A 27,387-nucleotide genomic window follows, 5' to 3' on the forward strand; every position below is an offset into this window, starting at 1 on the left:
AGGTTTAATCTTGTCTGAAATGTTTTCAGTTTTCTGTTTTGTTTTGTTTCCTACACTTTAATTAAGTGTTTTCGCCCAACCTGGTTAGGTACTGAGGTCCTGGGGGAGCAGCTTGATGTTGCTCCCTGTCAATGGGAACCCACTGTTAGGAAGCTGACACAAAAGTTCATTTTTTGGTCTCATAAGACCCCAAGGAAAATGTTGCTGATTCACCTACACATCAAAGTGACAGTCAGCTCTGCATTTCTGAATATTTCATGGGGTTAAAAATCTGCAAAACCACATAAAATCTGAGTTGCCAGTTTTATGTTCATGCCACTTTGAACATAAAGTTAGGGTCATTCATTGCGTTTTTTACTTGAAGTAATTCAAAAGTGTCGTGCTGGCATCTCTGGGAATCAGCAAAGCTGCGACCAAGACTCTCACAGAAGGATATGAAGTCATTAATTCAAGTTTCTATTACTTCTCAGCTGGATTTTTGTAATTCCTTTTGTAGGCCGTAGAGTCTGTGTAAGGGTAGCATCGCTATCAAGGAGATTAAACACGTATTTGATCGCCTTGTCTTCACACAAGACAACAGCATGGCACTGTTTTCACCTGCTCTCCATCCTTAAGGGTCTACCAACAGAAGTCTCAGGGTCAAGACAGTATCTAATAATAGTAAAAGGTTGTCTTCCCTAGGGAATACTTTCGCATCAGTACAGAAGACGAAGAATCTAAAATATCCAGTGTGATGCAGTCATCTGTAGACAGAGGCTAAGCCTGCCCATGACTGGTGCAGTGAGGAGGGATTTCTCTTTGCCTAGCCAAACCACACAACCATAACATTATTAGGAAAATTGATGAAAAGGGATTCAAATTTACGTCCTATCTCAAGAGCTGCCATTCCCAGATACTTGCCATGGAGATTAAAACATAACCCAACTTCATATGTTGCTGAGCAACCCATCAAAATCTTAAAATACTCCAAAATATTATAAAGGTCCTGACAGTACATTCAAAGAGAAAATTAATTACTGAAAAGAGCAATATTTGCCAAATAACATTAAAATTAATAAGCAGCATTTAAGGTGAATTAGTAATCTTCTCTCTTATAAATTTAAAAGCAAGTTAATTCCATTTGAAACAGTCACTATATTGGTAAAGCATTAATGCATATTCTCAGTTGGCCATTTCTCAGAACCCAGATTAGTAAAATGCTTAATACATACCTACTGAACAATTTATTTCTATGGGACTGTGTTCATCTTGATGTACTTACCTAATTTTCTTACATAACAGATATTGGAAACATCATTTAATTACCATTTTGGAACAAAAGTTGAAAGTTGGGTGAACAGCAGGAGTTCAAAATGATTGGAGAGAAGACAAAAATCCCTTGACTGAGACTTAACAGTTTAAGAAGAAAAATTTCTTGACTGTAAGATGAACTGTAATCCCAGTAGGGAAATACAAACAGTGCTATGTAGGGTGAATTAATACATGGCGAAACAAATGCTAGCTGCATTAAAAAAAAACAGTGTAGAAGTGGTAAAAATATATAGACCAAGCACAATAATGTACTGTGAAGATGTATCTCCAATATGTACCTTATTTATTCTAAGTAAGAAGAGCATCCCATGACAAATAACTTTATTCCCAGAATTGTAGTTGATGCCATGTGACAAAATGGTGTGCCCATCCTCTTCTGAAATCTAACCTCTTCATTCATTCTGCTTCTACTGCTTTGGAGTCTGTTGTGTCCATCAAAGTAATTCTGGATGTTATCTGGTTTTACTGTTTTTACCTAATCAGGCCTAATTAAAAGTAAACCAGGATTCACTGTGAGACCTGGCTGATGCTACTTTAGAGGAGATATGGATAAGACTGGCTAAAATTTCCTGTGAAAATCTTTTCTTTTCAGTGCTAAGCTGGGCCTCCTTTATTTAAAAACTTGTTTTCTCTGACTGCTTGCTTGCTTGTTTGTCTTTATTGCTGGAAAACTGAACATTTTAACAAAATGAATTCAGTGCATTATTTGGGAAGTGGCTGCTGCGCTCATTTTGCCTCCATTCCCTCCCCACTCTCACAATCAGTGAGAGTGCTGACACACAGTTTGTCACCTTGAATTACACCTTTCTCATGAGATCACCCTGCCCCAGCCCATGGGAGCCCTCGCAGGCCACCACTGAGCATGAATGTTGTACTCGAATCAGAGCCTCCTGGGAGTGAGATTTTTCCTCTTCATTTTAAATGGGGAGCAGACTGAAAAGTGTATTTGAGAAATAAAGAACATCTGTCTGGTGGCTTAAGAATGGAACTATAGTAGAGAGAAAGTAGATAATTCATTCAAAAGAAATCAAACCTCTCATCTGTTCCCCTGGGGTGGCACTTCTGTATTTTACTCAGCCTCAGTACTTGGCTTGTGTGCCTGGTAAAAGGTCCTCCCCCATGCAGAAATCCCTGGGGAACAGAAATCTCCATGTATTTTCCTCTGAGTCCCCGACAGCTTGTGCTTGTTGGAGATGGTGGGAATAAAACACTAAGAGGCGTTAACTTGCATGACCCATCAAATCCAACGCTGCGTCTGCAGACAAGCGTGTTAATAAACACCGCCAAACCGAGCGGTGCACGCATGCAGGGCTGCGTACGGCTCTTGAGCTGTGGTTTGGCCAAGTCACCATTTTGTGACGAGTTTAACTTCTCCTAAACAAACGCGCATCCCTGTGCTCGTACCATTCGGCATCTTCCCTAGGTTGCTGAATAAACAAGATATGTTTATTATTTACCAATTGTGGGCGAATCCCAGAGATCTGAATTTCTGTAGGTGCTGGCAGGAGTGCTGCCCTGGGGAGGACAGAGTGAAAAAGGAAGATCAATGGTTCCAGGCCTGCAATTGCCATTAAATTTATGGATCTGAGCAGCTCATTACAGCTGTATTATAACTTTTAGCTTCTTTAAGCCTTCTTTATTCTGTCAAATGCTAGTCTTTTCCTGTATCTTAGATTTTGCTTACTTTGTTATCTTCCTGTTCTACAGATTTAGTGATGGCTAGTTCTATTGGTTGACTTGATTCTCTGCTAAATCTTTTACTTTATTACTTTTTGGCTTTATTTGCCTAGGATAATTTCAAACTCCTAAATACATACATTTCAATGCTATACATGACAATTAGTCTACCAACTTGATACATTTGATCCTGTAAGTATCTTTAATTTATCCTGCAGGAATAGATATGTCACTTTTTTCAGATTATCATTTAAATCACTGCACTATTACAGTTATTCTAAAATTTTCTTGAGATAATGTTGGATACTGAGAATAATTTCAGTAACGACACAAGAACAAGTGCAAATGCCCCTGAAGCATTCATTAAGGACTGCTTAAGAGGTACACTGTGCTTATGAATCCTCATGGGCTACTTTAGAAATCCTGAGATGGATACCTTAATTCTTATGAGATTTTGCACCAAACACACGGCTTAAATTGAAAATTGATTTTTTTTTTCTTTTTAGTAATTTAGCCACAGTCCAAACTTGCTGAAATAAATATCTAAGAACTAGGAAATGTTTCTCGATAGAAAACCATCTCACTGAGTATACAGTCTTCACAGGGTGCCAGGGATCTTCAGCTACAATGGAAGTCCAATTATTATTTAGTGATGGAAGAGTGAGTTATTGCTCAAGAAATAACAGCTTTCATCAAGAAATATTGTTCCTGCAAGTTCCTACCCTTCAGGTGCCAGATAATCAGGGAGCAGTGTCAAGTAACAGCACACTGAGGAAGGCAAGACTGGATGATAGGTAATTACTATTGATTAGTTTGTAACAGATTCTTTAGAAGTCAGATGAGATGCAGGGATGCATGGGTAGAGCTGAAAAATTATTTTTCGCTCATTGAAAAAAAACAGTTCCATGTTTTTCAGCAGTATATAGTTACATGGGTGTCCCTGTAAGCAACTTATGCTATTCTCTCATGTTCCTAGGGTAATGATTGAGTGCAACTGCCCTTCAGCCTGACCATTGCTCCTTGTTTATCCCTACCAAAACCCAATGGGTATTGTATAGCCACCATGAGCTCTGTGTAAGTCTCTCCATGCACGTATAACCCTTTTTACCTCCACCAATTATCTTCTCCTCTGTTCCAAAGACTACCTGTAGGAATCTAGCCCTGGCATTTGTTTTTCTGCTATGCTTTATAAACGATGCAGGTTCTTCCACCAGCTTACGGAGCTTCACTTTATTGATTATTTCTGTACTCTGCTCTTAGGGATTGTCTGAATATAGCTAATACCAATCATAAAGAAGGCAGGTCTTGGGGATCAAACTGAATTTCCTGGAGAGGGAATTCAGACTCCGTGAGGAGGGACTGGAAGGTGGTAGCTGTGGTAGATTGATTTTTATCCACACATAAATAAGACTTCCGATTAGTAGTTGCAGCAATTGGCAGGCGTGTTGAGCTTGCCACTTTAGCAAGAGAGAATCAGATGGATTTTACTGTGCTGTCGTGTTAATGTGATTAAAATCTCCAGATGACAGTGTCCATTGATCCAGAGCCCTGCAGAGATGTCACTGTTTGGGTATGCTTAATGAGGTCCCTGGAGAGGGAGAGAAATAAGCCTGGTTTTCTTTCCAGTTTTGTCAATAAAAAGGACAAAGAAATGGTTTGAGGAGCCAGGTGAGTTGTGACTAGGAAATCTGCTGACAAGAGGGAAGGGCTGAAGGGAGTGGCTTCACATCGAGGGATTTATGGCCAAGGAGAAAAAAAGACTGATGCAAGGAGCACAGTATCTGCCCTCACTTGAAAACCACAGAGCAAGCTGTCACCTTAATATACCTCATTTCCCTCCCCAAAATTTATCACATGGGAAACTAATAACCGCCCAGGCATGTATGCATATGCTTATGGGTATATAAACCTACACAAATGATATATTATTTTTTAAAGCCATATAAAATATTTGCACAATTTTTAAATCACTCTGAACTGCCCTGGCTTCAGGTTTTGGTCCTGACAGAAAACTCAAATGATTTGCATTGAAAAACTTGCTCGAGAGACATCTGGATCAGATACAGTAGAAAGGTCGGGAAAGCAGGGCTTGTGTATTTGGTTCAGTGATGGGGGTCTTTTTTAGAGATGAAAGGGGAATTTTCTCAAATTTTACTTTAGGATTTTGATAGGACTAAACCCAAACCTCAAAGTATGCATGAACTTATGCAAAGAAAAGTCTTCTGCCAAAGAGAGTGATAAAAACTGCAAAGATCAGCACAGTGTTTGCTCACACAGACGGTATTGAAAGCTAGAGCACCCCATTATAAAACACTTCTAGTACTGCTGACCACCAGGTTTTAGGGTAAATGAGCGCCACACTGAAAAAAGCATGTGTTATTCCTCATCTCCCCCTTTTCACCAATACTCGGACTCCACCCTGAGTGAGACTCCATCACCTTCAAGGAGGGCAAGGTGGGACTCTGTGGGTGAGCTGCAAGACCCATCTGTTCCCCTTCCTGGGCAGGAGATGGGCAGGGGGAGAGGCTGAGGAGCAGCTGGGCAGCAAGACATTAGAAGGAAGGTTTTCTGTTGGGGCTTGTTAAATTCATGGTGTTCTCATGCCTTTGCACAGATGGTAACTATTTGTGTAAGTATGTTTTGGAGGCACCTAATTCTGTTATTCAGAGCAATGGACTACATAGCGAGAATACGTAACAAGTGCGTATAATGGTAATGGTACTTAATACAGCATTGGTACAGTTCCTGCTGCATTCTCGACTATAGGTAGCCTAAGCATATTTCCAAGCTTCTGAGTCATGGATTTTCTGTCGCCCTCTAAGGAGCCATATTTGAAGCAAGATCCAGCAGGGATGCAAACCCGTGTCTTAAATACCTTTTTAATGGCTTCCCAGAGCTGAGTAGCTGCTCAGAGCACAGTGCCACGTTTTGAACTCGGTAGTGCCAAGGCTGGCTGGAAACACTCCTGCCTTCCCTGGTCTTTGTTTTCCCCGATGTGACTGAGAGCAATGAAATCATGTCATTAAAAAAAAAAAAAAAAAAAGTGGAGGAGAGACTATTTGAATTGCATCAAGTCAAACAGCACAGCCATGCAGCCGGCCAAATCAGCACAGGTGGGGAGGTGGAGGCAGCCGCCTGCCCGTGAGGTGAGTGGTGATGGAGCAGCTCCAGCGCGGGGGGACCGGTGGAGCTCACCGTGGGATTGTGGAGCCAGGAGCCCAGAGCAGAGGAGCACCTCAGAGAGTGCCCATCTCTACTTACCGTGTGTACCTCCTCAAAGAAAATGAACATTTTCAAATAATGCATTCCCTCAGCTGGAGAGGTAAAATTGCAAGGAGGAACAAAAGCATTAGTCATTTCAAGCTTTCAGGGAGTTTGAGAAGCTAAAAACATTTCTTAGTCTAACACATTTCTGAAAATTGTGCTCTTAATTACACTAATTTAGTCATTATGAAGAATATCGATACCTTATGGCCTTTCAGACACGTGGGCTGAAGAGGATGAGTTCTGTGTTCTTTTTAAAAAATGAGATTAACATAAGTGCTCTTAAATGGTTGTTTTATTAATTTTTGAAAATGTGCTTTTAAAGGTGTTCCATTACCATAAGAAAAAGGTATATCATGGGACCAAGGCTCTTTTTCCATAATTTTTTCTTGTTCTCCCGAAATAATTTTATCAATAGGCTAGGCCTTGGAGGACACAGGTACAAAGGAGTTACTGTGCTTTCAGTTACCTGCTAGCAACTGAATTGTGGTAAGTGAGCACATGTTTGTCTAAACACAGTTACAAAGGGGTAAAATATGGTAGCACAAACCTCCTTCTCTGATTTTACAGTTTTACACTAAAATTGTCATAGACGGAATGAGCATGTAAATAGCTAGCGTAGTTCATCAGCACCAGAGAAGACTCAGTAACATGTTTTCACATCTGTGCCCAAAGTTAGTTTTCCTAAAGGCAAATATGGGAAAATGATAACCAGTGTGACTTTTTTTTCCAGTGAAATGCAAACAATATAGAGCAGAAAGGAGTTCAGTTTAGGTGCACAGTAACACTGTGATAGTCCTAAATCACAAACATACAAAAAACAGGCATTACAGTCCTCTGCAAGAATGTCTTTCAAATAATGAGATTTTTTTGTTTGACAGTGAGAATTTAGGGTTCTGGTTTTGTCTGTGGTTGACTCACTGGGCATGTCTTCAGGCTTTTTCTTCAAAGACTGGTAGATTGAAGACTTTTCAAATTAGCTTCCCACAGAAGCAGTTGCTGCTGAGTGGGATTAAAACCCACATTTTTGTAGTTTTGTCAACTGAGGGCATTAGTAAAGAAAAAAACAGTTTTTAATAAAATTAGCAATGAATTTTCCACTTCATTAGCATGGTTTTTGTACCTGCCCGTGTCACAAGGGGTTAGGCACCCCCTACCATGGCTTCTGATCCATACCTGATTTTCTTCTGGAGTTCACTGGTCCGAGTAACAGGATCAGCATGGAGCATTAATACAAAACAACTACAATAGTTGGAACAACTAGAAAAATTCCATGAGGGAGATGAAACGAGATTTTTTCTCCTATGGCAAGGTCAGCTGCTGGAGTCTGGTCCTACACAAATTCAAGGGGTGGGACAGTGCAGGGAGAGATAGACATGGGGATGCTCTGAAAACTCAGTCTGTAGGTTCACATTCTCTGTGGCTTGTTTCCAGCTGTGTCAGGCCAAATCCACCCTGCTATGTGCCCAATATGTTAAGGGAAAACAGAAGGAAAGCAGAAGTCTGACCTGAGTCTGTGGAAGGCACGTCTTGCTCTTATCTGCTCTTCTGGCTAGGTCAGGAAGTTTTCAGCTGATTGTATTTCTAGGATAGCACAGCTTTGTAAACTTGCACCGTATCTCTCTGTGCATCATGAAAGCATGCTGTCAAAATATCAGGTGTGCAGACAATTAAAATGTGATGTTAAGAGGTGTAACAACAGCTTTTATGTCTATAAACTATTTATCATTAAAGATATAGGTGTACCTTGGGTAATTAAGATGGAGTGTTTGGGACTTGAAGGTTTAGAGAGTAACTTTAAAAAGTGAAAAGAAAATCTATAGCATGTCAAAGGACTCTCTGAAGAAAATTCCTCCTACTGGAGTGTGTTTACTGTCAATTTAATACTACTGTTTTCACTGATACAGAATGAGGTCAGACCTCTTTCTGCTTACATCAAACAGACCTCATGGGCAGGGCACTGGACCGCAACTCGTGATGTTGCACATCATTTCTCATCCTGGCTCAGACACAGATTTTTGATAGGACACTTAAATTTCCATCTGCCTCACCTCTCTGTCTTTGAAATGGGTCTTAGACTTAGCCACCTTACAAGGCTGTCACAAGAGTAAAGGCCATTAAGGACTGAAATACTCACAAATACAACACTAAGGGTCTTGGAGATGCCAACAAGGATAGAAGTAGTCTGAAAGAAGTTAGGTCTGAACCTGAAGAGACCCCAACTTACAAACAGCTTTGTACTTAGCAGTTCTTCACACAGAGACATCTGACATAAAGCAGTTGCTGGCCTGAATATTGTTAAGGTGCTGGTAATTCTGGGACAGCCCAAGCCAAAGGTGGTAGGTCACTTGGCTGTGGGAAAGCAGACAAGACCAAAATTCTGGTACATCAACAGGAAGGTCTGCTCTGTGGAGAGAATGGAGATGTCCTTTTCATCACAAGTGATGGAGTGATGAATTCAGTGAGGAAACAGGATCTTCCAGGGAGGTACTTCGATCAGTTCTAGGAGGTAAAACAGGGAAGTGCTTTACAAGTGTTTTATAACAGCAGTCTTTCTGCAGGATCGGGTCTCCCTCTTTCCATCACTAACCTTGGCGCTGCTTGAAACCATTTCAGAAATGTTGAAGGGTGATGAAACAACAGCTTAATTACATTAATTTTCGTTGACATTTCTTATAAAAATAACAGTTGGGCTAAGTTCATCAGCTGTAATTTGAACAAGTGTCTCTCTAGGATTTCAAGGTAACTCACTATTAGGAAGTCCTCTCTTTTAAATGCTTGTAAAATGCTTCATAAACGTTACATTTAGAGTTGAGAGAGACCAAATCTGTAGTCAGTACTATGCTTTTTCAAACTTTATCACTTAGAGGAATACCACTGCTGTGTATCCTTCACTGACCAAGAGACTGATTCATTTAATTTGTAATGATTAGTTCCACAAACCTAGCAAAATATTTTTAATAACCAGGTGCAGACTTACAAAGCTGGTTCTTCTAGTCAGTTATTAATATATATGAATATTTCATATAGGCTGTCCTTGTGTCACATTGACCATTTAGGATGTTGGGTGCCAGATCCTTTTCCATGCCGCTTTTCTGTGAGATTAGAGGACATGTCATATTGCACTGACTTAGCCACAGCTCTCATTAACTCCTTGAGATCAACATAAGAATCATTAGTTCCATGTAGGTCACTGAACAACAGCCAAATGATGTCTTCCAGTCATTGCCCACATTTCGTTTGTACTTAATGATCAGTTTCTTGGTGTATGGTTTATCACTGTGCGGTAAAAATATAATGGTTTTGCAATCAAATGTAAGCCTAAGGCAATCTTATGTTTCTACACCCGTTTAGATACAAGAAGATCCAGAATTCTATGGAACTGCATTTGAATACAATCAAGGCAAACTAAGACAGGAGTCACATCTGTGATAACATTTTTGGTAGTCTGACAACCTTTTAGTGAAACTATATATTAGAATTGTCATAGGCTTAATTAATTCCTCCTCTCTTTTGAAGAATTTATTCCATCTGGAAAATCCAACTTATTTTTAATATTGTACATCACATATTGCATGTTGCTCAGTGAAAGTAGTACTGCTCCTCTCCCCTGCAAAAGTGGCCTGCTGTGGATGAATGTGCACATCATTGGAAAAAACTCCACAAAAATAGTTAAGAGGTGATTCATTAAAAAAAACAAAAAACAAAAAACAAAACAAAAACAAAAACAAAAAAAAAAACAAACAAACAAAAAAAAAAAAAAAAAAAAAAAACAAGGGGAGGAACAGCTGCAATGAAATCTAGCTGATCCACAAACACCCCAGAGCAACTTGGTTGTCAAAAAGCAAAGCAAAGCAATTGCAAATTCTGGTGGGTAGCACTGCTCCTTTGCTATGTTCCTGCACAAGTCCACCCCTTCAGAAAGGGGGCCAGCAGGACGCACATCTGCTTTCTGTGATACCCTGTAACCATGTGCCCCTGGACTCTTAAGTTTAAGGAAATGTAATTAGCCAGGAAACATATTTCTCACTCCCACTTTGCTTCCGTATGCTGGAAGGTTGGTGTGTGATGGCAGGTCTCGCCAGTCCTCTCCCTGCGGTGGAATGAATGCTGTCTCTGTTGGGCAGGCTCTTGAGGAGGCTACTTTCATAGTTTTAATTCTTCTCCCAGCCTTGAAACAGTCTGACATATCTACCCAGTCAATGATTTGGAACAATAGGTTTTAAATAAGCACCCAGGCACCAGTAAAAGTCAGTAGGCTGTTGGTCCATAATTCTGGTCAACAGAAACCAGACCCTAATATCCTTTCCTCATTTGACACCACACAGATAACTACTTGAACCTGGACATTCCCTTTCATTTTGGCTCATCTTTAAGAAGAAACTACCCACTGCAGCTATACACTGGGAGAACTGGAAAAAAAAAAGCAGTTTCATATTTTTTGTTCAGATTATTGGATTTTTTTACAGCTGTGGGTTTGAGTACACCCTCAACAAGGTTGCCAAGCTGTGTCGTGTGGTGGACACTCTGGAGAGAAGAGATGCCATCTAGAGAGACCTGGACAGGCTTGAGAGGTGGGCCTGTGTGAACCTAGTGAAGGACAACAAGGCCAAGGGCAAGGTTCTGCACATGTGTCTGGGCAATCTCAAGGACAAATACAGGCTGCGTGATAAGTGTATTGAGAGCAGCCCTGCAGAGAAGGACTTGGGGGTAGTAGTGGATGGAAAACTGACTATGAGCCAGCAATGTGCACTTGCAGCCCAGAAAGCCAACTGTATCTTGGGCTGCATCAAGAGACGTGGCCAGCAGGTCAAGGGAGGGGATTCTCCGCCTCTACACCGCTCTGGTGAGACCCCCCCTGCAGTGCTGTGTCCAGCTCTGGGGTCCCCAAAGTAAGAAGGACATGGACCTGCTTGAAGGGTTCCAGAGGAGGCCACGAAGATGCTCAGGGGGCTGGAGCAGCTCCCCTGTGAGGCCAGGCTGAGAGAGTTGGGGTTATTCAGACTGGAGAAGAGAAGGCTCTGTGGAGACCTTATAGCGGCCTCCCAGTGCTTAAAGGGAGCTACAGGAAAGGTGGAGAGGGACTCTTTATCAGGGGGTGTAAGGATAGCATAAGGGGTAATGGCTTTAAACTGAAAGAGGGTAGATTTAGATTAGATATAAGGAAGAAATTCTTCCCTGTGCGGAGGGTGAGGCGCTGGCCCAGGGTGCCCAGAGCAGCTGTGGCTGCCCCCTCCCTGGAAGGGTTCAAGGCCAGGTTGGACGGGGCTGGGAGCACCCTGGTCCCGTGGCAGGAGGGTTGGAACTAGATGATCTTTAAGGTCCCTTCCAACCCAAACCATTCCATGATTCTATGATTATGAGAGTAAACTCCCATAAATCTCCTGATTTAGCTACTAAAATTTTGTTTGACTGTCTTCTCATTTTGACACAAAGGTTAGCAATTCCCCAGAGTACTCTGCTCCTGTGGGACCTGAAGCCACTGCAAAATGTAAGCACAGCTTTTAGCTTGGGAGCAGGCCAACAGTTCATTAAATCTTCCATCTTTCCCACTGGTTTGATAGTATAATCACCACAGCAGTAGCAAAGCAGCAAGCACACTGTGATCTGACTACCTCACCTATTTACACAGATAATAGTTTAGGTATAACTTCTTATAATACAGCTGGATCTATAGTGTGCAGTCGCCGTACAAATACATGTTGCCAGAACTCCTGCCCTCTTTGCTAGGTAAGACCTGTCCTTGTGTGCTTCTTCCCTGGAAAGGGCCATTTCCCAGCACTGGTCTCCAAACTTTATCTGAAGTCACCTAGGAAAAAATAATTCTGTGGCAAGCTTGGAAAAAAACCTTCCCTCTGCTGGTTTGCAAGGCAAGCAGTCCTTTCAATGCTTGCTTGCATCCTCTGGAGGTGTCTCTGGTTTTTGAGTCAGCCAAAACTTCTGTTCCTTCTCACATGGCGGAAGCAGGGTTTTATGGGAGACAGATAGACATCTTCTACAAACAGTTTAATTTCCAGCAACAAAATCTTACCAGTTTCTTAAGAAAGCTGTCACCTAGCTCTGTCCCTGCTTTGTCATCCACTTGGTGTGTATCATTCATGGACTGGTACTCTGGGACCACATTTCACAAGACTGCAGAAGGTAAGAGTGATTTGGAAGAAGCTCACCCTTACCAGGTGAAGAAGAAAAACTATAAATATTCCAAAAAGCTACAAAACAAACCTACCAGTCATGTTGCAAAACTGATTTGTTACAAAATTATTTTTAGGAATTAATCAAAGAGCAAATGGCCAAAAGATGTGAGGTGCTCCTTCACATGGAGATGTACCCACCTCAGTACATGCTGCTTGATAATACCAAGAGTTTCTTAGTTTCTTTATTAATTTGGGGGTAACTGCCCTCTTGGGGAGTTCAGAGCTGTCTGATGAAGGTGGCTTTAGCTGCATTTCTTTTCAAGAAACTTAGTTCAGAGAGTTGTTTCTCTTATAGATGCTTTCTCTGTGTATTTTCCAGTATCTGTTTGTATTTTACATGTTTTCTGTTGCTTGACTAAGCACAGAAATATTCTGTTGCCCTTTTACAGTAACTGCGTTCTCTAGGCATGCTCTCTGACCTGTCAGACCGAGGAGTCGCTGTGCATCCCACGCTCCTGTGCCACAGCATTAACAGCACAACTTGTTTCTCTTTTCTGACGACTGTGGGTTTTAAATGAGAAGAGCACAGAAAGGCCATTTTATTGTGTTAAGAGACCAGCTCTTCAGCAGCAGAAGGGAAACTTGATATGACCACTGAAATATTCCTGCTGAACAGAATGGAAAGGTGAACGCAGTTTGATTTGTCATGAAGGAAGGTGTAGGAAGCTCCGTGTTCTTCACGTGCTGACCTTTAAACATTTATTTCGAATTCAGAGTGCTTCCTCTGTAAATCTTTTCCATGCAAAAATGAAGGAAAAAAACCCCACAAAACAACCAAAAAACCTGCTTCCCCTTTTTTCTCACCATTACGGTACAAGCCAGCTGCAGTCTGAGGGTGGGCTGTGACCCCACGTGTAAGGTGATCTCGGCTGCTCTCCCAGCACCACTGTCTGTTGGATGTGGGTTTCACAGAGGAGGACCACACGCTCTCTATCACCTCCCCCTGCTCCCCAGGGCACAGCCTCACCTGTGGGTCGGGGCAGAATTAAGATTTCTTCTCTCCTCCAGCTCCCCAGGCCAAGAGCTGGAGCCGGACCCGTGGGAGCTCCAGCTGGGTGCCTGGCTGGCTTGCTGCCGGACTAGCCCAGCACACCCACGGCACAGGGTAGTCCCACACCTCGGAGACTGGTTACACCAGCTGGGCGCCTGTGGTTTGGGCCATGTTGAACAGCCTGTGGGCCTGGGTGAGGAGGGCTCTGCTTGAAGTCCCAGCCAGCCCTGAATTTTACGCAGCACGGATGGGTCTTGCTGGTTGCGGGCTCCCTGCTGCTCTCTGCTGGTGCTGGGTGTGCAGAATGGCATGCTTTCAAAAACAAAGACACTCCACTTTTGACATGTAGCTTGTAGCTAACATACTTTACATTCATCTTAGCCATAGTCAAGACTTTTAGCCCCTTCAATACCATCTTTGCCTAGTTCTGCAGGTACAGTCTGCATTGTGTGTTTGGTTGAAGGGTTTTTTTAAGACACAAACCAGAGCAGAGAACTTCCTCTCTGTGATTGTCACAGCACTAAAATCCTTTAGGAAATATTGCTATATTCCATGCTGAACTTTGAAATTTACTTTTTTTTTTTTTTTGTATGTGGAAGCCACATTCCCTGCTCAAGTCTGCAGTGTTAACCCTGGACTGGGATGTCCAGAGGTGTCGGGAGCCAAGTGCAGTGATGAATCAGCACTGAAAGCAGCCCTAGCAAAAAAGGGCAGTGTCCTCCTTGCTGCAAGGAGGAGCTGAGCCTGCTACAATGGCAGCTGAGGTTGAACTGAAGTCTTGAGCTACCTGCTGCCCTCTCAGGCTTTTGAGAAACAAGTACTTCACTCCCTCCTGGTAAGTAGGATGGAGGGAACAGAAAGCAGGAATAGGCTTCAGCCACTAACACCTGCTTTGTCTTCCCATCAGCTAGCTCCCCAGCCCTCAGTTTGTCTACTTAATGCTGCGCCTAACCCATGCATGGGATGTGTTTTGAGGCCCTCATTTGAAAACAAGTTTGTGAGGGGCAACTATTACTTTTTATTTTACTCATGGACACATTTTGATCATATTACGGACAATAAAATATCAGTTGGGTATTTGTTAATCTACCAGAGAAGTCACTGCCTGAAGAGAGGAGAATGTAGGACATTTTGAGTCTGAATAGAGGAAAAAGCTGCATTAGCTGGTACAGTTTGTTTCTGATCAGTCTCTCTAGTTGCAAAAAGCTGTAATTGTACAGTAATTCACTGCTACCTTATTTCTAAAATCCCTGCGGATGATTCCCACCAGACAGACTGCTTTGGTAAGCAGTTCATTTCAATACCTCACAAAAGCTACAGCAGAGAGCAGGACGAGGACAAAATGAAGCAGAAGTGATTTATTGAGTAAGCAATGTCATCACGCTGCTGCACATCATGTCTTTGCAACATAGAAATTTGTTGGTTGATCTTAACTTACAGAACAAACAAGATTAAGCGGCAGGGGCATAAAAAGCAGTCCTGGCTCTCTGGGTCCAAGACATGTTTGCAGACATGGATTAAATCTTTTTCTGTTGCCGGTGGCATGTGCTTGGTGGCAAGGCAGTGTTTTGGCATGTAGCACATCTCATAAGCAGCTACCTGCTCGTGGCATCTGTCTAGGTAGTTGAATTGAAACTTCCAGTTTGCCATCCTCTTTATTTATAAAGCCTTCTCTTGTGAATTATTAGTCTAACTCACACCATGTAGCACCGTAGACGGTGTGAATGTGAGTGTGAGTGTGTGTGTGTGTGTTTTATAATCTCAAGGACAGCAAAGTGAAACTCTGTAATCCCCACAGGGCAAATACTGTTTGACTCTGTTATCAGTCCACATTAAGTCCCTGGGTGTTGATACTCAATCACTTACAGTTAAGTCGTTTGCCTGTTGCTCAAACAAGTGCTCTTCTCATCTGAGTTTGTGTTCATGGCACAGAATTCTCTTTGGTTTTAAAACTTTAATAATAAATGATATTTTAGAAAAGCAATACAGCTTCTGTAAAAGAAGAGCATCTTGCTTGCAGCTATTTGATTTCATAATTTAAAATTTCCCTTTTTTCCCCCATTTTAATGTCTGCACTGAGGTATTTGCTAATGGGAGAACCAGTGTATCATTATATATTCTGCCTGATCTTCCTCCACCCAGTTTTGCCACCACCCAAAACACAGGAGCAAGCAGCAGCCTGCCCTGGCTAGCTTGAGGAGTTTACTGCCTCAGGAAGTGATCAGATCACATCTCTGTCAGGATCTCCTGTCTTCTTGGGAATGAGAAATGCAACTCCTGAGAAAAAAAAAAAAAAGGGCACGTGTTAAATGCCAGAGAGAAGACACAGAACGAGTTGCACCTCATTTCAAAACTCCTCCTGCAGGCTTTGGCACTCTCTGCTGAGTTCAAAGGACCAACCCCTGAAAGACGCGAGAAAAGCATGCTGAGAGAGCATTTCTGGGAGACAACAACCCTACACGGAGAGGATGCACTACGGGCTGCGTAGGTGCCAAGAACACTGCACTATCTCTTCTGCATGCAGGGGTGGATGAACATGAGCGACTGCAACGGCTGTCTTGCCTAAGCCTGGGAACATGTGCATTACTCTGGGCAGTGCTAATGGGAAACGCAGACTCAGCTAAGCTCCTTCAGTACACCTGTACCACAGCAGGATGGTTTTTTATTTGCACATAGCACAAGAGGACTCATCTGGCTGTAGACATTTTTTAAGGAATACTGACTTCAGAAGACAAGGACAAGTAACAGTGAGTCTGTAACTTCAGATGAACTGTTCCATATTTCACACACTTTGCATAAATGGTAGCTTGCATTGCCCACATGTGACTACATATCAATTTTAGGTGGCTTGGTTTGCTCACTGCCAGGTGATAGTCACACAAGACACAAAGGCAGAGCAAGAACCAGAGGATTTATGAGAAGGACAAGGTCACAAAGAAGTTAGAGGACAAAGATGGTAAGATGGAGCTGGCTAGAGGCACAGGGACATATGATGTAGGCATCAAGTAAAATATACTCAGCCCCAAAGGAGATTGGGTCTTTCTTTGCTCCATTTTTCTGAAAGCTGCTTGTTTCACCTGGTATTCAGCACAGCTTTTGAAGGTCCAGCAAGCTACAATGGTAGACAATGGGCAAGCATGTTCTTGCCTTAAAACAATGAAGCAATTCCTTCTGCAGAGGTCCTCACTGCTGAGACAGAAGCCTTTGTTCCTTACATCAGCTGGATGTCTTTTGTTATCTGAACCTAGCCCCTCTGTAATTGCACTGTTTAATATCATTGCAAATCTCTCAATGTTTCTCATTTACAGAACGCTGTTACTTTGCATCTCACTTTGACAACATGAGCGTGAATCTGCTGTTTTTGACTCAATTCCACTAGTCGATTCCACTGTTAGCAACAACCTGTTAAGAGATGAAGTATGAAGTCAGCACATGCCCTGACTGAGACCCCGCCATCACAGTCTGTGTGCCCTACCTGGGTTTGACTGTGCTCAGAGCTCCCATGGGTGTAACAAACACAGGGAGAGACAAGAGAAAACTCTGAGGAAATCAGAAGAGGGAATTGGTCCTGATTATGTTGACGATGGCTCTTTATCAACTCATTTCTTGTCTCCCAGCTGTCATCATGAAAACTCGGCGTGTTGTTTTCAGCTGAAGTAGATGTCTCCCACTGCTCCTGAAATCTGAAGGATCATTCCTGTAGTAATGAAATAAAAAACATTGGCATTACCATTCCAGGCTTTCATCAGGGGATACAGTTGCAGTCCAGTTTGCAAATCTGAGTTCAGAATAACTTCCTAGAAGCCAGCCGTTACTCCAGCTTTAAGGCTGTCTCAAACATATTATGTCAGCACATTTATGGCCTTTTTCTCATAATGACTTGAAGTGATGGCATGTAGATTTCAAGTGACCACTCAATTTTCTTCATTTTCTCTTTTTGTTTTAAAGTATATTCGGTGCTGTTCGAACTGGTGCTTATATGCTGTACATTTTGATGACCAAAGGCCTGAAGCAGTCAGTGTGTGACCAGAGTTTTTACATTGGACCTGTCAGCAAATTCTGGGCATATGCATTTGTGCTAAGCAAAGCACCCGAACTAGGTGAGTATCCTCTCTCCCTTTCTCTCACCACGCATATTTAGAGCAGAAATGTCTGTGCAGGAAGCACAAGAAAGGTCTCAGTGCTGTTGAAACCTCATTTTAGTCTGAGAAAAACTGAGTAAACAAAACCAACCACAAACTCTGCATGTGTTAGTCTCTAGAGATTAAATCCAGCTTGGCTGAAGTTAGAGCAGTGTGCAGTTGAATGAGACCATTCCCAGCCCAGGTATAAACTGAAGTGATTATGCACAACAGGGCAGTTGCTGTAAGAGCAATCTGGCCCATACCTCTTCCTTAGCTACTCGTAGGCAAATACGAGTAGCGTAATCGGCAGTCACTCACCCTGTGGGTACAGGAGTGAAGGGAGGGCTACAGTGGCTGTGTCAGGAAGAGGCTTTGAGTCAGGTTCTACCTCCATTCTTCAGCATCCATCCTTAAATACACATGTAGGCGTACAATTATGAATAGTAACGTGCTTCCTCCCTAAACACTGAAAGCTGTCAGCTTCCTCCAAATAGAAACCAATTTCCCATAATAACCTTAGCTTTTCCAGTTCTGATTCTTATAAACTCCTGTCTCTCCAGCCATTTTTTTTGCTAATTTTGCTAAGGATACTTATGATATACATGCCAAAGCCAACTTAATAGTCAGTCTGCGTGTGTTCTCATCCCGTGGCTCATTAGTGCAAGAAAAGATTGTTCTAATGGGACATAGGAGGCAGCGATTTAGTAGCCCTCCAGCTTTCATTTTGGAGGATGTCCTAACTAAACCTCAAAGGGCTGCAGCACTCACTGGGTTCAGGTGTACAGCAAAAATAAGTCTTTAACTTTCAGCAGAGAATTGGATTCAGCAAATTACAGGACAGCAATTCATCAGCATAAAAACCGGAAAGAGGCAGATACTAGTTGCCTTGCTGTGTCAGAATCCCATGGTTTCCTGCTGCTTAAATTACTGCAAGGCCATGGAAATTTAGTTGTTAAAATTGGAAAACTGCACAGCAACAATAAATTGAATATATGATTAATTATTAAAATGTGAGTCAACATCTTGCAGCTAATGAAGTAAACAGTAGCATTACAGCTTATTACAGACCTTGTGAATGCAGTGCAGTTTTGGTTCCACCCATCACTAACATTCATGATTTGGATTTCCTGGGATACGTATAGGTAGAAATAAGTCCCTAGATTCAAATCTCAGGGATCTTTTTGGAAACTGTGTATCTATAACTACAGAAAAAAATAGCATACATATATACAGATGTCTAATTGAGATGTTTAGTGAAATCACAAGAAGCAAAAGGAAGAAAAAAGCAAGAAAGGGGAATAATTTTTTTTTTTCTATAATAGCAACATGAATTTGCAGAAAATGCTGTGCATTTCAACATAAAGCAAATTTCTTTCTAGAAGCATTTTTTTTTTTTTCTGGCAATTACATACCCTTCAGTATTGTAGGGTGCATGTGCAGTAGCTTTTTGCATAGTACCTCAAAAAGCTCTACTGAGTTTAACTAGGTTCAGTTTGCAGGTAGGCATTTGAATTGGAGGACAATGTGCTGCTTCCTCTTCAGGTTTTCTGCTCTCTGTCAAGCTGAATTTGTCTTTAGTCACAGTATATAATGGACAGTCTCACAGTCAGAAATGAGACACATATATCCACCTACCTTAGCTCAGACTTTCACGGATTGTTTGTAGCAAAGGGCTACCAAGTAAACCTATAGAGTCTTCAGACAAATTATCCACACAGGAAAATGTGGATACATTGGATTGTCAAAGACTGGATAGAGATTAGGAACCAAGCTGATCCTTGGATCAGACAGGCTCTCAGATCTAGAGCTGAGGTGGTTTTTCATGCTCCTAAATAGCAACATCAAGGGAAGAGAGCACGGCAATAATTACGGAGTTGTTCAATATTTTTTTTTTACCTTTTTGTTTTGTTGCAGGTGATACAATATTCATTATTCTTAGGAAACAGAAGCTCATCTTCTTACACTGGTACCATCACATTACTGTGTTACTTTATTCTTGGTATTCCTACAAGGACATGGTGGCTGGCGGTGGCTGGTTCATGACCATGAACTATGGAGTACACGCCGTTATGTACTCTTATTATGCCTTGCGGGCTGCTGGCTTCAGAGTCTCACGCAAGTTTGCCATGTTCATCACGTTGTCACAGATCACTCAGATGTTGATCGGTTGTGTGATCAATTACCTGGTCTTCTCCTGGATGCAGCAGGGCCAGTGCCATTCCCACGTGCAGAACATCATCTGGTCCTCTCTCATGTACCTCAGCTACTTTGTGCTCTTCTGCCATTTTTTCTTTGAGGCCTATATCGGCAAAACCAGAAAAGAAAGGAAGGTTGACTAGTGGTAGAAATGAGAAGCCATAGCTCAGGGTCATCAAGAAAAACAAAATTATAAGAAAAGAAAATGGCACAAGGAAACACATATATGTATGGTGCAGCTAAAACTTGGCAGCTTAGGGAAAGTTAGCTTGGTTTAACCCAGTAAGTTTATGATCCTATCATGGTGAGGACTCACTGAATTCTACTCTATCTCAAAGGACTGCTGATGAAAGACAACTTCCTTCTTGTACCTGTCTGCTCTAGAAAAGAAAGGAGAAAAGCAAGAAGAGAAAAAAAATGAAAGAAAAAAGAGAAGAGGAAAGGAATCATGTTGAGGGGTAAAAAAAAGTACATTAAATAAGCAGTGTTTTTCCCCAGGGAGGAGGAGAGACTTTTATTTAAAAAAAAAAAAAAAAGTTTCTAAATCCTTTCTAATAATTTTTCAACGTTAAACTTGAACAAAACATAGCAGAGAGGTGATAAAAAAAAATCTGTCTATGGTAACAGTAAGGTTACAAAATTAAAATCTTTTCCATAGAAGGTTGAAACCTTTAGCCAATATGAAACCCAAGAGGATGTTTCCAGCATGGAAAGCGGCTGAACTCTACACTGTGGTCATGACTGGAAAAGAGATTGATTTCTCCGCTATGTACTCTGCTGGGGGAGCAGATCTGGGATGAAGAGTCGCCTCCCTCAGAAGGCAGAAAGGAGCAGTACTTCTACAAGAGATTAATGTGAAAAGATGCACTATTGCAATACATATCTCAGAGAGTGCATTTTCCAAGTGCATTTTTCAGTTAAAGGCAAGGAATTTCTGCAGCAGGATAAGTCATAGAGGGTTAAATCAATCAATATTTGCTAAATTACCAGGGGCTAATAGCAGAGGGTTGTTCAGGAAGGAGAGGGAGACAACTCCCCTCACATGATTTTTAGGAATTATCCGTTAATTTCATCTGCAGCGACACTGAATTAAATGGGGGAAATTGGAAGAAATCCTAGTTAGCAAGAAGAGAGTGATATATCTGCCCACTGTTTTCAGAACAGAGCCCTGCGGTACAAAATGGTTTCTGTATTGTGGTGGACACAAGGACGCCTGCCTGGGTGGGAAGAGGTGGCAGGACTGCGCGACATTGGGTAACACTGTGCTTCTGCATCTGCCTCCTGGGCAGTGCAAAGGTGTTCAAAGTGCCCTCCTCTGGTCATGTGGAGATACTATTACAAAACATACTTGGAATAGGTTTTTCTTGAGATTTGTATAGAAGAAATTAGTCTAAAGGGAGTAATTTTGCTGCAACAGCTTAACTCTAAAGTCCGGAGAGAATTACCCTTCATTAAATATATCTCTCTCTCCCTGCCGAATCTGTACTGTAATATCAGACTGACCACTTAAGAAGACACTCTTTCTTCTCTGAAGTCAGATACAGATATAAGGAGAAACTGTTTCACTCTGAACCTTAGAGAGTTAGTTGAGAACAGCCATATTATTTCAAAGACAAGTAGATTGCATTATCTGTGATATTCCAGTTCTTACAAAGCCAAATAAAATGTGTAAAAGTTCCTAGTATTTCAAAGACGCAAGTATGTAAACTTGATGTTAAATGTGTTAATGTAGTATTCTAAATTGTATCAGTTAGGTAGTTTAACTAAACAATTAGAAGAACTAGATCAACAAAATAGGGACTGCTGTTCTGCATAGGATATACACACACCTATAACTACACCCATATACACATTCTGTGAATTGTCAACAAGAAAAAAAAGCCCAGTGGCAGAGAATCACATTTCCTGGCTAATGCAAAAGATTGTCATTATCTTTCTTGCTTTAATTTGAGATTGTACAGTACAAAGGGTTTTTTTTAATAATAATTTTTAGCTTTAATTGTGCTGTCATTCATGAAACAGAGCTGCTTTAGTATCCTGTTAAGAGATGACAAGGGCTTTCGGTGTCTCATTATATACAAAAGAAAAACAAATAAAGTTACATTCCATGTTATGTGAATGGTCTTACAAATCAAAAAGCCTTTGCAGGCTAAAGTCATAATTATAACAACCAGAAAATGAGTTTACATTTGTGTTATTTAAGATACTGATGTGCTGACGTTATTTTATGGTACATGACAAATAGCAAAATGTGATATGCAGTAATGAAGCTATGATACTCATTAATAGGACTACTGTATATGTGGAAATATTAGACAAAACCAATTAAATGTGTAAACCATTTTGTTATACAGCTTGGGAGTAGATAATTATAATGCTGAATAAGCCTTTTTCCTCATGCTTAATTTTGCCCTGGCTAAGGAGTAGGTTAAGAAGACCAGTTAAGAGTGGAAAAGGCAAAATTAAAGTTGACTGCAATTAGATGAGAAACATTGGTAGAAGCCCACCATCGTGCCATTTAGACCCTCAGTCCTGTGTGTCTTAGGTTTCTCAAATAAAGCAAGAGGGGTTGTCGGTGGTCCGGTGCCTGGAGCAGAAACCTTGGACCCTGTGAAGTCAGTGGAGGCTTTGCTCTGCTTTGAACAGAGCCAGCGTGTCCGACTGCCGCTTGTCTGAGCAGAGGAGAAGGAACCACACGCATCTCCTGCTCATTTGAGGCTTATGGCTAACGACTTCAAAGCCCTGTAAATGTTATCAATAAGAAGTGACACCACAGCATGGCAAGGACTTGCAGCCTAAGTCTAACACAGGCAGGAAACAGGGTGGGTTGCAGACAACTTGCCGTGTTTCATACACTGTTTTCCTTAATTGTGTAAGAGAAAAAACAACCAAACACCTGTGCATGCTGGCTGCTAGCAATGTCGACACTGACTTCAGCGGAGCAAGAGTTTCACCCTCTCTCACCCCATCCTCCCAGAGCCCTCACAGGTACCTTGGCTCCGCTGCCAGCGCCTGCTCCCCGAGGTGCCCACCGCCCCTCCAGCCGGGGCTGGGTGGGCGAGGGCCGCCTTCCTCACTGCCTGGGAAGTAGCTCTGGTGCAGCAGCCTGCCCCGGCGACCTCCCCAAAAGGCAGGGCAGGGGTACCCCTGGCACGCAGGGAGGGGCTCGGCGCTGAATTTGGTGGGCGTCCTGGTGGGTGGCTAGGCGGCAGGCAAGCACGTGTGTGGGGAAGGGGCAGCAAGAGCAGGCACGTAAGGGACAGTGGTAAATTAGGGTACATTTATCGTCGCGCTGGAAATTGGCTGTCAAGCTGACATTTGCTTCAGGACATGACGTATCACATGCATTTACACAGGTCCTGTGGCCCTACTAGACCACTGGGCTTTTCCTCTGAGGTTTTCCACTGGAGTCAAATGTGGTAACTGGCATTAAAGAAATTGAGGATAATAAGACCAAAACCAACTTAAACTGTTTTGCTTACTTTTTTTTTTTTTTTTTCTTCCTAAAACAGGCATTACATTTAACCCTCTCACATGTATTTAAACACTGAGCCAGTCAACCCTAATGTAATGACACCTCAACCATACTCCAGCTGTTCCAACCTATGAACCACAAGATATAAACACAGCTAATTGGGTCCTATTTATTTCCCCTGGTTTGAGCCTTGGGGTCATACTTCAAGTTTTTCTGTCCACTACCAGAACCCTTTTTTTCCTAATTATTTTAAGTAAAGTTGTAATTCTGTTGCATTCACACGTGCCATGGGGAACTCAAACTTTTATCTAAATTACCAAGCATTATGGGACCTGTGACAACCACCACAGGTGCTGGAAATGCTGTTATGGGATTCACTATTAAAGTCAGTAAAGTTACACTGATGATAAGGTCAGTCTGCCAGGGACAAAATCTGTGTTTTATGTTTTGACGCATTGACCCAATGTACTGAAATAAAACCAGAAATGTTGGTATGGATTTACGCTTAGTCAGCTGCAAGCAGAATTTGGCTCTTCCTGAACACTACTTCTATGTAGTGAACACTTTAAGGAAAATATTTTCTAATAGTTAGTGGAAGAATAAAAACTTGGGTAATTCTGCAGCCTCTTTAAATTATGCCTGTGGTGAGAAGGAAAGCCTCTGTGCTTACAGACCTTCTGTAACTCAGAGGCACAAATGATTTATGTCTGGGCTCACTGATAACACCCAAGAGCGGCTGGCTCCAAAAGAGACCTCTCACCAGAATCTCACAGTAAACTAATACAAGCTTTTACTTACAAGATAAGGGCCAAAGCAAGAGCCAAGTTGGGTAATAGGAATAAAGTATTGAGCACAAGTTGCAGGAGAAACATGGAAGGAGAAGACCTATTCCATATCCCAGGAGAAAGTATTTCCAGGCTGAACACTCACTCCTTCCCCAGAGGAGGAAAAGGAAAGTGGGAGGCAGGCGGGCTGCATAGTGCCAGGCACCTGGGATGGGGTGGCTGGTGAAATAAGGTTTGCACGAAGGGGTCCCTCCTGCAGAAGTTAATTACGCAGTGGCTCCCTGAGCTCAAGCGTGGGTCTGTGGCTTTGTTTGGAGGAACATCCAAAAGTTGTTTGGTGGTCCAACAACTTGTGAACTTTAAGGCCCAGCTGTACTTCATTTTTTATTTCCTGAATATAAAAACCTGGGACATTTTAGTTGAGAGCAATGGTACCTCGGGGATCAACATTCAGGTGGTTTTTCTGGCAACAGAGAACATAAGATACCAATTATTGTGACTGTGAAACGGCAGCCTTTGTAAGCAGTGCCAGATAAAACATTAATGCAGTAATATCTCTGGTAGTTGTAGGCCATCCTGTACTTCAGAACCAGTAACTGAAGTATAGCATATTTATATACAAATCCTAAATACAGACATAAGTAATAAAAATGGCTTTGATCGGGGAAGAAATCAAAGCAAATTGCAGAGCATACCACGTAAGTTCAGGACCTGGTCCAATGCCTATTGGAAGTGAGATTGTTGGTGAGATGTCGGTGCTTTACCTCAGCCTGCTGCAGGCCAGTTGCAAAGGGCGATGCAAGACCTAAATCCCCTCGTTGTTTACTTAGCGGTGACGTGAACCATTCGGGGCATCGCTTAGGCCCTGACATGGGTCTTCAGTCACATTTTCCAGCCTAGTGTCAATGAGCCCCCTAAGAACTGCAACTCAGAATTGTCAGTGAGTTTCTACTGGTTTATTTCAATACATTTTCCATTCCATTTATTTTAATAAAAGCAAGCTAAAGGACAAGTCCCTGATCCTGCTATCATAAGCACCCTGTTGTGGTCAGTGTAGCTATATACAGGCACAGAAATCTCTTGCTTACGGGGTAAAGGCAGGATCAGTGCCTTGTTACAGACTTAATTGCTATCAAAGCAAACACCACAGGGTAGAATTTGATTTCTTAAATTAAATCAACTGTACCCACACAAATAAGATCAGCTCTGCACAAGAACTTGAAAGCTAAGGGGAACCAGGGCCCTGCCTACTACACCATAAAGCTCAATAAAATGCTGCATGAAGTGGGCTAGAGTGTATTTCCCAAAGGGTAAAAAAATAATACTTGCCTGAAACAGTGACCTTCCTGAGAAGTCTCACTTCTGTCCAGGCCTGGACAGCTTCAAGCAGGCCTGTCTGCTGAAAAAACACAGCTCTGATTGACTTATCTGCTTTCTCAAAAGAGCCACTACATGCTTTAGGCTTTTTGGAGCCTTAAAGCGCAAGCTAGATTTATATTCAGAAAAAAAACAACCTTAAATATGTGTACAATAACTAGGAGAGAATAGTATGAGAAATATCTTTATTTTACCATTTTCAAATGGCTATTTCACTACATAAAATGAAGTTTTTATTTTTATTTTTGGGGGTATATTGATATTCTAAATAAAATTTTAACTTTTGGTTCAAAATAAGATCTGTCTCTGTGTTTTATTAATCTGTAACATCCATTTCATTCTCTATACTGCCACCAAGTTCAGCTATCGAGAAAGAGAAGCGGTTCTCCAGCTATGAGACTACAGCGTGGCTACAATGTCTTTCACTTCCCAGCAAATATCTTATCAAATTGATATTTTTGTGTACCACACAGAGGCATTATATGATTTTTTTCTTTCTCTGTATATGTGCACATGAATCTGTATGATATTGAGTATGATGCCATACAGATAATTAGTGCTTGAATGTCCTGTTTCTACACGCATACACTTCGGAAATCCTAATCTGCCTCTCTGGTAAGAAACACAATCCCTGTCCATCGTGATACCTTCTGCACGGGGGGACCATGCAGACAGAGCAGCACTCGCCAGCGAGCCCAGCCAGCACTGTCGTACAGCTCCGTCTGCTCTGTAATATTTCTGCACCAGCCTTTTTCTGAACGATCGTGCAACCTTTGTTCCCTGAACATCACTCATGCAGACTAGCACCCATGCTAAATGATGGGTGTAGCCATCCCTGGTCTGCACAGCAAGAGCATTTCATGGCTTGTTTTGCTCTTAATATGTCGTAGTTAAACCAAAGCAGTCTATAAAGAAAAATAAAAGCTTTGTCCCATATACACAAATCGATAAGGTGACTTGCACCTATCACAGGAGTAGACAAAGAATGAGGCAGAACCCAAAGCTTAAATGTTTGGGCTGCAGCATATTCCTCCCAAAACCCCACCACTTTCCCCCAGAAGGGTTTCCAGTCCAACAACAGGTTTCTGAGCAAAGGCAGCATGAGCTGGAGGTGGAGGGAGGAGAGTAAAGCTGAGTGGGAAGTCCATGATGGGCACGCATGGGGCTGTGAGGGACCCTGGTGACTTTCCTGAGGACTGGTTTGGGAGCCAGCCCAAGGAGCAGCCTGGAAGAAGAGGGAATTGGATATACAGCCTGGGAAGTGCTGCCTACCATCTTCAGTATTATCACACTGAGAGTGAAAGAGCAAATGTAGCAAAGCAGAGGATGATTTCCAAGGTAGGTGCAGCTCTGCTGTTGGGAAGAACGTTAACAGTAACTGAGGAGAAAAAAAAAAAAAACAAAAAAACAAACAGGATGTGGGCAGTATAGGATTGTTTCAAGCTTAAGGCAGAAACTATATTTCCTTGGCTCTACTACCCACCTCTCTATGCTTCTGACAGATACCTGTGACCCAGGCTGGACTACAGCTCTATTTGAGGTAGGAGGGGAGTTGAAGCATGTAAATCCTTCTTTCATTAAGATTCTAAGGAAAGCTGCCCTGTGTTTAGCTGGGATACAGTTAATTTTCACAAGGGGCTGGGAGGGAGCACAGCCAGGACAGCTGTCCCAAACTAGCTAAGGGATATTCGCTACCACGCTGATGTCATGGTCAGTATATAACTGGAAGAGCATTAAAGTCAGGGGGGGTGGGGGGTTGGGGGGTTGGTTCTGGAGGGGAGGAGGGATCGTGGCTCTGGAATGGACTGGGCATCGTGTTCCAGGTGGTGGTAAGCAATTGCATTGTGCATCACTCGCTTTATATACCCTCATCAGTATTACTGTTATTATTATTTCTTCTCTTCTTACGTTGCCCTCTTAAACTGTTCTTATCTCAACGCACAAGGTCTTACCCTTTTCTTCTGATTCTCCTCCCCATCCCACCAGTGTGAGG

General features: G+C 42.1%; 1 protein-coding gene across 3 annotated transcripts in view; it reads left to right on the forward strand.

Annotated features, from left to right (window-relative positions):
- ELOVL6 (ELOVL fatty acid elongase 6) overlaps positions 1-22,110 on the forward strand; it is a 78,223-nt gene extending 56,113 nt beyond the window's left edge. For all 3 annotated transcript variants that reach the window (XM_042796680.1, XM_042796679.1, XM_042796678.1), the window contains 2 exons: positions 17,386-17,537; positions 19,476-22,110. In XM_042796680.1, coding sequence (XP_042652614.1) covers positions 17,386-17,537; positions 19,476-19,900 — 577 coding nt within the window. In that variant the 3' untranslated portion in view covers positions 19,901-22,110. The remainder of the gene's footprint in view (positions 1-17,385; positions 17,538-19,475) is intronic.
- Positions 22,111-27,387: the final 5,277 nt, after the last annotated feature.

The sequence above is a fragment of the Tyto alba genome, unplaced genomic scaffold (assembly GCF_018691265.1).
Source record: "Tyto alba isolate M040663 unplaced genomic scaffold, T.alba_DEE_v4.0 Super-Scaffold_23, whole genome shotgun sequence".
NCBI lineage: Eukaryota > Metazoa > Chordata > Aves > Strigiformes > Tytonidae > Tyto > Tyto alba.